General features: G+C 32.2%; 1 protein-coding gene across 3 annotated transcripts in view; it reads left to right on the top strand.

The window, feature by feature from the left end:
- The window catches only part of cnc (NFE2 like bZIP transcription factor cap-n-collar), a 115884-nt gene extending 99346 nt beyond the window's left edge, over positions 1-16538 (top strand). For all 3 annotated transcript variants that reach the window (XM_029301097.2, XM_029301100.2, XM_029301101.2), the window contains exons 8-13: positions 13951-14239; positions 14573-14721; positions 14809-14985; positions 15134-15232; positions 15343-15707; positions 15928-16538. In XM_029301097.2, the coding sequence (XP_029156930.2) occupies positions 13951-14239; positions 14573-14721; positions 14809-14985; positions 15134-15232; positions 15343-15707; positions 15928-16095 (1247 nt within the window). In that variant the 3' untranslated portion in view covers positions 16096-16538. The remainder of the gene's footprint in view (positions 1-13950; positions 14240-14572; positions 14722-14808; positions 14986-15133; positions 15233-15342; positions 15708-15927) is intronic.
- The last annotated feature ends 236 nt before the right edge of the window (positions 16539-16774 follow it).

Below are 16774 nucleotides of genomic sequence, written 5' to 3'. Positions count from 1 at the left end.
AGATGATATTTTTATAAGTAGAAACGATCATTTTACAAAGAGAATTTTCTCTTAGAATTTACCCTGAAAGTCGTGATTATTATGGAATAATATATACATAGTATTGGAAGAATTTGATAAGAGTTTCTCTGATTAATATTTACCACAAATAAAAATAATAATATTTACAATATACCACAATAAAATATAAAATGTTTGATTAATTTTACTATGGATACATATACATATATTAATATTTTTTATTGTGCTAAATATTAATCAAACTCTTATAAAATTCTTCCAATACCACATTGTCCCTTGATTATCATGATTTTCAATGTAAATTCAAAGAGAAAATTCTTTCTGTGTATTACATTTTAAGATTAGGAAAAAGTCATTCTTTTATATAACTATGCCTTTTTATATCTCTTAAAAGAGGAATATATTAGTAACCTCGCTACAATTTTAATAATGGGAGATACAAAAAAATCTTTAAAAATGATTGATCATAGCCGTGGAGTTTAAAATATACAATAATTATTTCTTCACGTCTTCATTTTGTAAAGAGAATATCTCTAATAGTATTCAATCGTATATTCAACGATTAGGTTGGCTGTTGAGTTGACTTTAGTTTGTTTAGCTTATCAACTGTTTATAAGAGTGTATCCACTTTATAAACATATATGAGACATTCGATACTATCACGTATATTTCTCGTTGACAGAAACGTAATACGAGATTTTATTTTACATTTAGAGAAAAAAAATTCAAATGATAAATTTACATACTCGCGATACAAATTAATAAAGTAGGTTAATCATATTTTTTTTTTAAACGCACATTTTATGCGCACATTTATAAATCGTATATAACATGAAAGTAATCCAAGGTCAATTGTAGAATAAGAAATAAAGGATAAATAATATGATAATATTCTAACACACATACGTAATATATTGCCGATTATCGTTTTTTAAAGCATTGACTGCAGTCGCATTTAATTACGAATATATTGTCTGTAACGAGAGTAAAAAAAAAAGAGAAGATGGTACTTCATCGAAATAATTATGCGTGTCAGCTGATCTAGACAGACAGTTACGATGCGTGTTATGCAAGTCCTCCTACGCCAGCGATTCCCAACCCATGATATGCAAAAAGTGCTATTAAACGTTTCACATTAAATACTCAGTGTCAATTACAATAAAAAACATTTTCAATTATTTTACACAGTTATTAATAATTAATTTAACTGCTTATATAAAGAAAAAAATATAAAAGTTTTATTTTGAGGTACTAATTTCTGATAGAGATAACATAATCGAATAGAGTGTAAATTCCCATATCATTTCCGGAAAAGTACCTTCATCCCGCTTTTAATGCAGATTGTTTTTCATTATAAATATTGCATGGAAGAAATTGCGAAGCGAATGGGAATCGCTGCTCTGACGCTAACGTTTTTAAAAAAAAGAGAACACATATGCGTTAACGTAAACGCGTACAAGTCCTCTCGCGCGTGCGTATAAATGCGACTGTTTGTCCGGAACATGATCTGCATCATTCACTCAGGCGATGAGTAATGAAGGAGAAACGATTGCAGGCAGTGATCGTTGCAGCGGCGCGACGACTCATGCCGTACCTTCTCTTCTCATAAGAGAACGTGCACACATATGCATATGTATCTACACACACCCACACACATATACATATACACACACAGACACACGTATATACATATGTAGGTATGTATGTATGTCACAACCAGCCAAGTGAGTCATCTGCCTTCTTTTGCCGTTGCATCTCGTCAGCGATCGTAATAATAGAACGAAATTGATTCACCGGAGGAGCGTCGACGCGACAATGCGTTTCGATCTCATTTTCGCAGGTTGACATTTGGCGATGATGCGTGTCGCATTATTAATTTGCGCGTGTTATGATGGGAGAGAAGGATTATAACGCGCGGATCAATTATCGACGATAATCATAGATTTTCGATTATTCATTCGGAGGTCAAAACATGTTCACATCATTTGTCACACAACACTTTATTTTATTCTTGACTAAAAGTCTAGTTTCGAATTTTCGATTACTTTTAAGAGTTGTCTCTACAAAATTACAATTCTGATTTATTTGATTTCAAGAATAAAAAAATCCAATCGAAGATAATTAATATCATTTATAATGGCAAGGAACACATTAACGTCATATAAAATGCTGCGACAAAAGAAAAAAAAATCTTGATTACCTCGAAGATTAAAAGCGACACGGTAGAAATAATTTGAAACAAAGCAAATACTTTAGGTTCATTAAGCTAAAGTAACATACAACCGTTGATGTTCATTATCATTAGCAATCGTCATTATGTAATGCGACGCGTAAAGTATTCACAAGACCGTTTTAACAGCTACTAAATATTCAATAGATAATTATATAAAAAGAAAACTTTCGGCGCAAAAGAATGAACAAGAAATAACGCAACGTTGCCTCATGACGGCATTATATCTTATGGTAGAAATTGCAGCTACTCGCATTACAGCTGCAAAATCACGTGTTAAAGAATTCGCCTACCTCAGCACGAGATTCGAGCCGAATAAACGAGTCGTCATAAAAAGGAGCCAGTTTTAAATGATTCATTTGTGTCATATGTATGTTCGCACTTATGTAATTAATTTATCTATAATCTTACTATTTCATATAATTTGTAAAAGAGCTATAGATACGGTTACCATTCTTTATTTTAGAGGACAGTCCTTTATTTCAAGTAGCTATCTTTTATTCATTTTCCAAATCTAAATTTCGTCTTTTATTTTTTATTTCGCGTTTTAATAATTTTCGTAATATTAATATGAGAATTTGTAAAAAAATAATGGAACTTATACGAAATCTATTTAAGAAACCAAGGATTTGTTTCAACATAGTCGTAGAATCAGTTTTAAACTATAAGAATATATAATTCTGATAAGCATAGAATTTTTTTGTTGAAACAAAGCCCTAAAATTTTCAGGTTTATCCTTTATTTTTTTCTCAGAAAATATGGTCACCATAGCTATAGATGAATAATGTTTTACGTTCGATAACATTGATAAAATAGATTTTTCATTTTTAATTGAAAATTTATGTTTAGAAATTGATGATTGACCACATATAGTGCGCTCTCACATGGTATACTAAAAAGTCTATCCATTACTCAATCTTAAATAAGAATGTGACATATCTCTGCATCAATCACTACATTGTCCCGTCGATTCCGTTTGCGTCGCGCTTATGATTCTGGGTTCATCTCGGCTTGGCGAACGAGTTGATCGTTTAGAACCGGCTTGAAAGGATTTCGAGTCCATCGATTCTCCGAGATATACGTGCGCGCGTTTAAATTGCATTTGCCAGGCTCTGTCCACGCGCTTTAAGATCCAATCGGACTCGATTTGAATATCGGCTTACCGCATCGTCCACTGCGTTATTTCCGCGATTTCTTTTCTTCCGAGTTTTAGAATCACCGTAGAACATGTTCCGCGGAACTGATTGCACCCATGAATTTATCGCTGATGCATTCCTACGTCGTTTCCTAACCACGATCCATAACACGACCAACCGCGCTAACGTTGCGCTTATCGTCGACTTTAGATCCGGTGACACGTGAGTCGACATCGACATTGATCTACCTTCGTACTCGCTTACACTCGCCGACCCTGACCGAGGGTACTGCCCTCGCAACCGCTTGAGACTCACTCCCGCTTTTAATTTTTTTTTCTACAAAGCTTCTTTATAGCTCTCGGATTTGCAACGGTGGTTCTGCAAATCCGCTTTACCCGCCTGCTATCGCTCGTTCGACTCGCGCTTATTATAAAATCGCGCCCGGAATTCGGAAGGGAATCGTCGTTGCAACGATGCATTGCGTCGTATTTTTTTAGGTTTGATTGAATGTCGAATATTTTTGCATTACTATATCCGGCAAGACGGTTGCAAATGCATAATTTTATATATATAATAATATTTGAAGATAGAATAAGATTTGATAGTAATATTTGAATAATATTATAGATATAACAATATTTGAAGTTTGTAAGAAAAGAGTTTGTACACGGAGAGAATTTTCTCTTAAAATTTACCCTGAAAATCATGGCAATCATGGGATAATATAGTATTGGAAAAATTTTATAAGAGAGTTTCTTTGATTAATATAATATACCACAAATTAAAATAATAATATCTACCACAATAAAATATGTTCGATTAATTTTACTATGTACATATTAATATTTTTTATTGTGGTAAATATTAATCAGAGAAATTCTTATAAAATTCTTCCAATTCCAATATTGTCCCACTGATTATCATGATTTTCAAGGTAAATTCTAAGAGAAAATTCTCTCTGTTGTAGGAAGAATAGTGCCTCTTTTTTAATCACAGACAAATAAAGAACTGATTGATATTCTTTCTGTAATAAAGATATTGATCTTTTGACGAATGAAAAATATACAGATTTGTATTGGAAAAATAAAGAATTAATGTGAGTAAATTTAATTAATCGTTTAAAATATTCAAAACGTCGCAGTTGTTACTTTATACGCATTATGACTAATGCGTATATTTATCTAATTACTTATCTAAAGAAGGAAAATTACGTGTGAATTGCATAATATATATAAAATCACATATTTCAACAACTCTTTTATTTCTAATACGTAAAAAAGATAAAATATTAAAATAGAAACTATTTTAAAAACATGAGCAATTTTCTTATATTTTAAGGTAATGTTTATCAATAGTAACCACTAGAACATTGTTGTTTAATTTTCTTAATTATAGTGATAATTATCAATTAATATCTTTTATTTTATTAAGTTGTTCGTTTCGAATTTTTTATGTAAATTGAGAGCGCAATATTTTACACAAAGAAAAACTTTATTGGAGCAAATATGTATAGTTTTGTTTAATAACCTTGTACCCAGTATATATTTGCTTCAATAAAATTCCTCTTTGTGTAAAATATTGCACTCTGAATTTATATAGAAAATTTGATATAAATTTTCCGAATTAAATTGAATTGATAAGAATTTTTATTACATATATATTTTGAGATTATGTTTTATATTTTTATATTTTATATTATTATGTTCTATAAAATAAAAAAAATAGAGTTGCTCATGTGAGAATCATCAAAATAGAATGCTGGAAAATTGCTTTGGAAAATTTTATATGCACATCAGCGTCTTAAATATATGGCATAATTGATCATCGTGGACAAACACGAGATTATCTCATTCGCATAAAAGACTAGATAATAAGTCGTAAGTAAAAAAGAACAACTGTAGCTATCTACATATATAGGAGCCCAGCAAACGCGAACTTTATCTCTGTCAACGATTTGCGACGTCGTTTCTTTATACAACACGATAACACACTGTACGCTTCTCTTCGACTTCAAGTCACGTTCATGACGAACAAAACCGCTAATTCGTCATTTGGCCAGTTCAAGTTACGAGCCAGACGATTATCGATACTTTTGAGGGCGATGCTCCGTCATACGGGGATACTGTACCGTTCCACTTTCGTTTTTAACATTATTTTATATTCGCATTTACATACTACATATATACATTTTTTTTTTTTTTACGTAACCAAATATTCGATGTAAATTTCTTTTAAATATTGACTCTATCCGTCATAATAAGTAGCGACTGCTGCTTCATTTCCATCACGTACGTCATGCAGATGTTCTGCAACATTTCAGTCGATTATTATGTTTGAGGTAATTTCAGATCACTGGTTACCATTTCGAGCGAATGAATTTTTGTTCCATATATTTTATTTCATATATTTTTATTCCATATATTTCGCAAATGCAAAAACACATATGATTTTTTCATAACTGTTCCGTAATAGTCCAAGAGTATATTTCACAAAATTGTTCGCTTGAATAAATTAAGAGAATACTATATTTATAACAATATCTGAATAATTCCGTTATTCATATTTATGTAACGTAGGTACATTCATTTTCGGGATAAAGTATTTTTCTGAGAATTGAAAAAAGCGCGCGAATATAATCCTCTATTATTTCTCTTCTCATTATTTTTTCGACTGTTCTCCATAGAGAGAGAGAGAGACGAGAAAAAAACGCGCTTTTATCCTAAAACAGAGTCCTAGATGAAAACATTGCGTCGACACTCCGACTCAACTCGGAAACCACACACGGTTATAAATAGTTACATGCACGACCGCATGTTCTTTATTATCATTCGGCGAGCTTGGCGAACAGATATCGCGTCCATATTTGAAACGCTTAGTCACGCGACCTCGGTGATTTGAAAGGCTCTTCTACTAGTTCTCCCAATTAACTTCTGAAAAAAAAACGTTGCCCGAGATGCCCGGTTCCAAAAGTCCTCACGTGTCACGTGCTACATGGAAGGAATATAATGAGAAAGGAAAAAAAAACCTTTGCGATCTTCAGACCCGAAATGTTTTGCATGAATTCGCCCAACTATCCATCACTTCGAGAATATTTTATATCTGAATAAATTCTCCGCTCTAGTGGACGCGCGAATGCACGAGTTTTTTAGAGTATCTCTACATCAGGCTTGGTAATAGCAAGATTTATGATTTTTGCAAGTGTGCATGTATTCTAAAATAAAAAGATGGAGCGTTTCTGTTCTTTAACAAAGCAGTAGTTAGTTTTTAGTCCTTGAGTGTCTATATAATGTAATATATATTCTTTTTCTGTGATAAACAAGTGTCATTAAAAATAATGAAGTTGCAGGAAATATAATCTCGATGAAAGATATAAAAGGAACCGTGTTGCCACTTCAGCGATCATTACTAGTATAATATCTAGAATAATTTATCTCTTCTATACGTAAAATAAGTAGAACGAATTATTCAAACGTTAAAATGAAAAATATTGCTTTAAGTGTGATTTTTCTCTCTTTATCTCTAAATGGTCGCGACAAAGTGAATTAAATCTCACTTGACTTTAACTTCATAAAGTTTATGAGAATGACTTGTAATATCGCAAACATACATGCACTCACATCGCTTTCGGAATAAACCACTCATTGCGTCACTCGCGTTGCAATGTAATGACTATTACGAAAGAGAGAGAGAGAGAGAGAGAGAACACCGTACTCTTATAAATAAATAATCGTAAAAAAAATCATTCTAATTAGCATATTAATTCGCTTTACGACTCGTATGTTTTTCGGTCTATTCTGTGGCTTATTAACGGAGTGAAGGTTTTTACGCGTTCCACCCATTCGTCGCGCAACATGGTGAGATATAATTACACGCATGCACGCGAAACAACTTCGCGATTTACACCCACGAGGAACGGTGAAAGTACAAATGACCGCTGTCTGCATACTTATGCAGTTACGTTCTCTGGACTCTTACGTCGCACGATTATCGCGCCGAACTCTCTCGCGTTGCATTCGCCAAATGTTACGTATGTTAAATCAATCAAGCACTAGTATGGAGACGAGCCATATTTTTGCATCGTCCGATATTGTAAATTGACAAATTGAGTATATCGGGATGCAATTGTAATATGAATGCAATTTTTCCCTCTTCCTTCTTTTTCTCTTTTTTCTTTGCGAAAAAAATAATACACACATTCTCTGTGGAGACTTTGTACGTAAAATTTTACGAAATTGCATTATTTTACATCGTGCACACTGTAACATCGCATTCTAGTTTATAAATATATGCTATATATAATAATATATTAATATATACAATATCTCTACCTTTACGAATGTAACGAATTGATACTCAACCATTATGTGATATGGTTTAAAATGATTTAATATATTAATATTCCTTATACCAGTATACTTTTTCATTAATTCAAAATCGGGATTCTATTAAGATAAGCAGTGATAATAAAACAAGGCGATAAATTATATAGCTGAACACAAGCAATACTATATTTTCAGGTTTTTTGTATATACTCCACTTGTTTATCAGAAAAGATGCGTGTTTGTAGGAATGACCACTTTCAATTTAACCAATTTGCTGATAAAAAAAAGCTCGATATCACTGATTACAGCATCGATTTTAAAGATTTAAGATATAAATATATTATTATTGCTTTTTATCAATCAAATACTATTCTTAACTGATTATTGTGTTTTAAAAATCTGATGTACGTTTTACGTACGCATAAAAATGTGTTTCACACAATTCTGCCGTCATATGCGGAATATTGCAATAATTAGAAGTTTATACAGATAGACAATAAAGATTAAACGAATGCGAAAAAATATGTATACAGGAAAAACAAAGTCGTCAATATCAAAGCCGCGAGAGAAAAAATACGGAATAGCTTTCCGAGAAGTTAATCAGTGATCAGTGAACGAATCGGATAAAATCAACGCCGAATCGACATCTCGTCACGGAAAATCGCGTCCAATAGCAATTTCGATTTGAAGTACGTTATATATGATTCATGAAAAAAAAACTAGTATAAACGTCACGACGAAATTATAATGCGAAATATATGCGAATACTATAATTATAGCGCGCAGTCAGCAACATTGCTCCCACCGCCGGGTGCCGTCCAATGCCGCAGTGAAAAGTGAAGCTAGTCGCCAGCCTCTCTGTACGAGTGGTTACGCCCCATGCAGGGTCAGACCCGCGGATCCGCGGTGCGAAATACCTAGTTATGTTTACGCGGCGTTCGCGTCTGCCAGATCGAGCGGGTATCGCGTTCGCTTCCTCGCGGAATCACTCACCAGGTCTTAGCCGGTCTTATCTGCACCGCGAAAGCCGTGAACGACTCTCGTGCGGACAATACGATTCGTGTTCGCCGCGTGCATACTTCGTGTTCGTACGTACGTCGATCATGAGAGCAATTAAAAAGAAATAATAAATAAAAAAGAAATGAGAAATGTTAAAAAACATATAGAAAATATAAATAAAATGTGGAAAAATAAATATAAAATATAAATAATAAAGTTGAGAATGTAATTAATCCAGTGACACTTTTACGCGCTCTTGTGGTTCATCCTGTGATTCATTGACGTTAATTTGGAGCAAAAACGCGATCTGCACCAACGGATATACTCTTTACAATGTGACACGATTTATACAGGAATTTCCAGAGAGTTTGAACGGTGTTATCGTGAAAACGTAATATTCAATAGTGGTATTATCAGTCATGGATTCGATATTCGTCTTGTCATATCGCCTGCACGAGATTGGTGCTTCCGACGCGTGCCAGCGCATCAACTTTTTCGTTTTCGTTCTGACATGCATGACAAATAGTATTATCGAATATATTTCGAAGAGCTAGAACACTCTTCTATCTTCAGAGCCACTCTCGCGAGCAATAGCGTTATACGGCGGTACTTATGTCGAGGAATGTGCGCGGTCGCGTTTCTGCGGTTCTGGGAATGTTGATTTTGTTAACCGAAACGCGCGTCGAGCATGTTAGCTTCCATTAGCTAGCCATAATTAATATGCACCAGCGCGAGAGGTGAAGCCGACGTACTCTCGATGACTATTGTGAAAGAGAGAAAGGAACATCTGGCAGAGCGGAGGTGCTAAACTGACTTCGTCGCTGACTCTTAACTAAGAGCAGACTCCGTAGATCTCGTACAGGCCGCGATCTTTATCGAGCTGAGCGAAGATCCCCGGACTTTTAGACTTTGCCAGAAACGATTTGCACAAGAAACTTTGCTGTTCGCGATGACGCTCTGATTAAATGAGAGTAAAAATCAACGTCTAATCGTTCGCGTAATCGTTTCGATGCTGTGACGTCGAAGAAGGGTTGAATCAAGATTCTTCACGAAATCGTCAAGCTCTTCGATGAGCTTGAATGGCGACGATGGGAGTTATCGTATATATTCCAAGTAGGTAATTTCGCTTATATTCAAATTCTCTATATGCCACAAAAATTATTCCTATCATTTCGTATTTGACTTGAAAATGTAAACTGAATTTGTTTATACATCGTTGATGCTATGATTTTTATTATCTATCACAATGACGCAATTTTATTGGACACTGATATCGATAATAAATCAAATATATATTCTTGCGATAAAGGAGAATTCAAAAGAAAAAGATATTAACGAACAATACTATTTTTTTAAAGCATATCGAGCGTTTGCACCGCTTATTTGTTTCAAGACTGCTCGCTGATATCTATAGAAACAAACCGCGAAAATTGCAACGTCACTCGAATTTCCATATCGCGATCACGTCACATGTTTATCGACCCTGACTCGCGCGACCAGGAAGTCAGAAAAATGTGAATAACATCTTTCAGTGTTCTTTATGAAAGAGATAGTACTTATTATATATATATTTGCATTGCCCGATCATACGACTTGCGTCATCGGCACGATGTGTCGTTACCGATCCATGTGACAGCTCGATTAGATCACACGCACCGCTAATGAAATCATCTTGGGTATAATGAGATTAGAATGAGAGTCGAATGTTTTACTTGAGTAAAAATAAGCATTACATAATGCGACGTCTGAATTAAACGCTCGGCTGATCCTTGAGAAGTAACTCTTGACAACATGATAACATTATCGTCTGTGTAGTGCTGAGTCATGATAATTCGATATTTGATGCATGTCCGCACAAGCATGTTAAATATTGAATAAAATGTATCAAAGATTATTTTCTAATACATGTGAAGTAAATAATTTATAACGAATTTTTGTGTGTACAATACTTATACGTAAAAATATAGAATAAATATTAAAAAACAGAATGGAATATTTATTTTTTAACGCGGTAAAATATAACTGCTCTCATATCGTACTTTAAAAACTATTATATAAATACTAATTATATATAAATATACTCAATCATATAATAAATACAACAATAAAAATTGTATAACTATGTAGTATCATGAGTTATAATAAATAAAAACATAAATATCTGAAAAGAGAAAATTAGAAAAGAATAAAGAAAAGAGATAAGAAAAGAAAGGAAATTATAATTAATAAAGATTAATAATTTTTTTTCACGCGCGCGCGAATATGAATCTCTAAGAAGTATCATCTTATTTAAAAGACGGAGAAAAGGATAAAGAAAGAAATAAAAGTATCTATTGTTAACATCTATTTCACAGCTTCAATTTGAAAACATGATAACGACAATTCACTCTATGTAGCATTTGGTAATCGATGGTAGATAAACAGTTTATAACACGCATGCTATAAAGTTTCGTTATGAGTATGAGTTTATTAGGGCCATCTGTATCTATATCTTATTTTTCTTCCATATCTATATCTCTCTCTTATATTTTTTTATAAGATTCAATAAAAAAATTTGGTTGAATTTTTTCTTGACATCTTATAAATAATATATAATACATTATATGTAATAAAAACAATATATGATAAACATATAAATTAGATGCATGCGCTTTATTTATGTGTTTATTTATATATTACATAACATATGATAAATATATTATGTATAATATATGATACATAATATATGATTTGCTACATATTGTGAAGTTGCAACTTGCACAAACGTCTATTCTTTTACTTGGATAAAAATACTTGCTGTTAGCAGAAGATAGAGAGGCTAAATAAACGATTAACTTTGCAATGTTGAAGACTGAGTTGAAAAAATGCACGACGCATTTCCTTTTCTTGAAACTAGTTAATAATAACGAGTAAAACCTGGAACCAGTCACGTACGGTTTGAAGGCACTCGGTCACGCTGACTGTTTCTAAGAATGTTGTATCAGCGCGTCATTGCACCGTAGATGCAATTTGTCGCGATTTAAGAAGATGCATGTTATTAATATGTGTGGAAATGAATTTTTTTATTTCTCCGTCTCTTTGTTATTCTGTGTGCGAGAGCCACATAAAATAATATTATTATATAAATAAATAGTATCAATCCAAATTTATCTCTGTATTCAAACTTTTATGACTCACACATATAAAAATTTTCGGAATAATTTTTTCAACGTTTACAGTAATTATTGATGACTATAAAAATATTTCATTTATTTATATATGTCATATAATGAACAATGATTTGTGATTATAGGCGTTAAATGCAAAAGATATTCTTATTTATTTTGTTTACGAAGAAAATCAAGTAAAACAAATAATGGCAATCAATAAATATCAGTTTTATGTTTATTTTATAAAAATGTTATCTTTTTATAAAAATATCCTAAATATCCAAAATATTAATAATATAATTAACATTAGTAAATGAAGATATTTAGTGTGTTTATCTCTGCCATATAGCTTCCTTTCATTAAAAAAAAGCTAGAAATGAGAATATTCGGAGTTATATTTTTAGCTGTTACGATTAATACATTTATTTAATCGATTCTACTGCGATATAATACTACAAAGATAATTTTATACATTAAGAGTTTAACTAGGCTCTGTAATATAAATATAAATTTAACATATATAAGATAGGCAATAAGAGCCAAATCGCGGATGACAGTGCGTTATTCTAAACGCACAGGTATTTAATTCTAACGAAAAAATTTAGTTTCGTTTAGAATAACGCACTGTCATCCGCGATTTGGCTCTTATTGCCTATCTTATATATGTTAAATTTATAATTTTATACACAAAAATTGTGGTAGAACTCTATTTGTATTATTCATATAATAAAAGGCAGATCGATCGTTCGTTTCAAAATAATTAAAGTTTATAGGTCAGTGAAAAGTTTGCAGTAACTTTATTTCTTGCAACTAGTTATATATAATATTTCTTGCAACAATGACAATCTACTACATCTATGATGATAACGGGATTTATGTGCCAACGTATTTTTCCCATATGTTTGCACGTCTTTCTTGCGGATCTTATCTTGTGTACAATCGGTGGACTTTAAATCCGATTGATATTAATAGGCATGTTTGATTAATGATATATGTTTGATTAATGATATATCTATATTCTCAATTATCTTGAATAATATCGCAGGCTTTTTTTGATACATATAATATTTTTTTAAATATTTATATTAGTAATAGATATATAAAAATTTTTCATATGGAAATAGATAAATTAACATAAGAGCAATTAAAATAATTTTTTTGCGTGTAAAATATACAAATTACATGAAAAAGTAATTTGTTTAATCAACAGCTAAATCTCTGTATAACTATTATATTTAAATATAGATTCATAAATAATATTTCCATATTTTTTTACGAAGAATATTCTGCAGATCATAGTAAATTGTTAGTTGTGATACTTGCACATGTTTTAAATAATCATCCGCGCAAAAACCGGTTATAGTAAATGTCATGTTTGCTATCGAAAGGCTCAAATACCAACATATCAGAAATTGCATTTAATTCTCTATAAAATGTTTTTTATTGTTGCGTTAAATTTTGCTCAAACAAGATATTTGCGAAAGAACATTACGTCCGCGAAAAATTGTCATGCACGAGATGTAGGCGACGACCTACTTCGCGGCATGCGTATTCTGTAAATATGATTTTAGGGTTGTACAAAGCTGTACATTCGCACGAGATAAGAAGTGATTATATCAAGTAAAAAAAATCTAAATATTTGCACTATCAAAATTATCATGTTATTCGTAATCGAACGTTTCTGAAATAATTTTTTTTTTTTTAAGTAACTACACGGAGAGAATTTTCTCTTAGAATTTACCCTGAAAATCATGATAATCGTGAGACAATATGGTAATGAAAAAATTTTATAAGACTTTCTCTGATCATTATTTACCAGAATAAAAATTAATATATTATATGTACATAGTAAAATTAATCAAACATATCTTATATCTTATTGTGGTATAGATGTTAATATTTTTATTGTAGTAAATATTAATCAGAGAAACTCTTATAAAATTCTTCCAATACCATATTGTCTCACGATTACCATGATTTTCAGGATAAATTTTGAAAATGTTCTCCGTGTACCTTTTAACTTCTTTAATTATTCGTATAGAGCAATTATATAATACGAAATTATATAATTTGTATTATTTATTGTTTTGTAGGCATGTACACTATGCGCATGTTGGATAACGGTAGCAACAATGCATCCGGACCCACCGGTGCAGCGGCTTTACCGAATGTGCAAACGGCTGGCGGTGCGACTCCGGCGACTACGGGTGTCACGACTTTACCTGGGGTAGCCGACGAGAGGATGGACGCTTCGAGTGACAGCGCTGTCAGTAGTATGGGTAGCGAACGCGTACCATCTCTCTCGGACGGCGAATGGATGGAAACTGGATCAAATTCCAGCCATACTCAGGCTGACTCTCATTACACTATGGATTACGCGAGGTAATTAATATGTAATAGTATTACTTAATATGTAATCGAGTCAGAAAGTATTAATATGTAATATACTTAATCTTTGTTAAAAATTAAAAAAAAAGATGACAATTTCCTCTTTGATTAATTGTAAAAAAATTGTGTTTCGAGATATAGCTATATAAGATGAAATGTCATATTGAGTTACTGTGAAAGCTCAAATAGTTTCTTTATCTTATCTTTAAGTCAGAGAATTTGGTTGATTTCAAGATTTAATGACCATAAATATAATATGCAATATATAATTTAATATGCAATATATTTTAAAATTTTTATCGAGATAATCTTTGTATTTCATTGTAGCAAATATCGCATGCCATACGACTGTAGCTACTCGGTATCCGGGAGAAATGCCGGCTCTCCGAGATGTCAAACAGAACGGACTGTACCGCCAGTCGCACAAAAGAAACATCAAATGTTCGCCAAGCGATATTTTCAAGAGCAAGGCACTTGTTAGTATTTAAAAATAATCTCTAATGTAATTTTCTCAGAGTATATAGAATGATGACATAGAGAATTTAATTAAAATTATTTTTTAGGCTCACCTTTAGGAGCTACTGCACATCCGACTACTCCAATGAAATATGAATATGACACACATACAGTTGGTGCGGGAGCACCAGGGAACACGTATTCTGGACCAATCGAGGGTGCAGCCGGGCCACAGCCTGAAATTAAATATAGTTGTAGTGTGGATTTCAGTCGTCATCAATCTGGTAAGAGAAAATAGACAAATTTATCCAATAAAATTCAGAAACATTGTTATAGACGATGAATATATTGTTTATGCATAATTATGTTTTATATACTCTACGTATATGTAATAATTTTATATAAATTTAAAAAATAATTATATTATTTTAGGACGATCTGCAATAGAACATGTTCATCATAATCACACCTATCATTTACCTGCTGAGAGTTCAGGATCCCTTCAACGTCCAATTTCCCGCGATAAGAAAGGTAATATATTAAGGGTATAATATTTTTAAAAGTTTATACCAATATTTAAAAACTGTTAATAATTAGAATATAATATGAGAATATCATATGTTTGTTTTTTATAATTTTAGCCCGCAAAAATGACAATGATGAGCATTTAACGAGAGACGAGAAGAGAGCAAGAGCATTGAATGTGCCGATTGCAGTCAGTGACATCATCAACCTTCCCATGGACGAATTTAATGAACGTCTCAGTAAATATGATCTCAGTGAGGCCCAACTATCGTTAATACGCGACATTAGAAGACGAGGCAAAAACAAGGTTGCCGCACAGAATTGTCGCAAAAGAAAATTGGATCAAATCATAAGTCTAGCTGACGAAGTAAAAGAAATGCGAGACCGTAAGATGAGGCTTGTCCGCGAGCGTGAGTTTATGCTAATTGAGAGACAGCGAGTGAAAGACAAATTTAGTCAACTTTATCGTCATGTTTTTCAAGTTAGTATTACTATCAATCTTACTTCTTTCTAGTATTAAGTATATACTAATTTTTTTAATCAAAAAGTTTAATAATTGTTTCTAATAATAAATTATTTTTTACATAATAAATTATCTTTTATATGTATTTATTTTATTATTTATGATTTTCTGTTAAAATGTTTTCTGTAAAAATGATTTAAAAAACTGTAATATCTAATTATTTATATTTATATTTCAGTCTTTACGGGATCCAGATGGTAATCAATATCATCCCTATGAATACAGTCTTCAACAGTCTGCGGATGGGAACGTTCTGTTAGTTCCCAGAAATCAGACAAATCCGCATCAATCACGGCAGTCTTCAATGGAACCGAAGACAAAACCCGATCCTGAGCACAAGGAATGAAATTCTTAAAGGATTGTGATTGATTATTGAGGAACTCCTGTTCTCTCTTGAACAGAGGACGTGCGTCCGAAGCGTAGTGAAGGCGTATACGGTGTCGGGGAATGAAGATTGTTATACGTTATTAGAATTACTGCGCATAATTCTCGTCAAACAAAATTCATGATTTTACATATGGTTCGCACTCCAAATAAACAACGAAATTCGTTGAAGCTATTAGCTTACAAATCGCGACTATGCGATTCTTGACAAATGACTTTTTTTTTTAAATATATTTAGAAAAATAAGAAAAAAATAGGATTTAATCATCCTAGTAATGGTTGTTGTATGTAAGGGTGATATCACAGTTTTTTCAGTTACTTTAATTCAGTTACAGACCACACCCATATTAATACATTTTCACGTCCAAAGATCATGTTGCGTATTTTTTTTTTTTTTTTTTTTTTTTTTCATTCTCACAATAAAATTTTTATATTACAGCATCGGGGGGAGGGCATACAATTAGTTTATTCGTATACATTGTATTTTGTCCGTTGACTGTCCTAAGTAAGGAAAATAATGAAATAATGAAATAATAAGGAAAATAATGAATAATGAATAAACTGAAAGCTTCATAAATTTCTTGTAATCTTGTCTTTACTTAAGCTTTACTTAAGCTATCACTAAACGAACATATTTCAAG

The sequence above is a fragment of the Nylanderia fulva genome, unplaced genomic scaffold (assembly GCF_048542155.1).
Source record: "Nylanderia fulva isolate GAGA-0341 unplaced genomic scaffold, ASM4854215v1 Scaffold8, whole genome shotgun sequence".
NCBI classification, from domain to species: Eukaryota; Metazoa; Arthropoda; class Insecta; order Hymenoptera; family Formicidae; genus Nylanderia; species Nylanderia fulva.
This window is presented reverse-complemented; position numbering and strand designations above follow the sequence as displayed.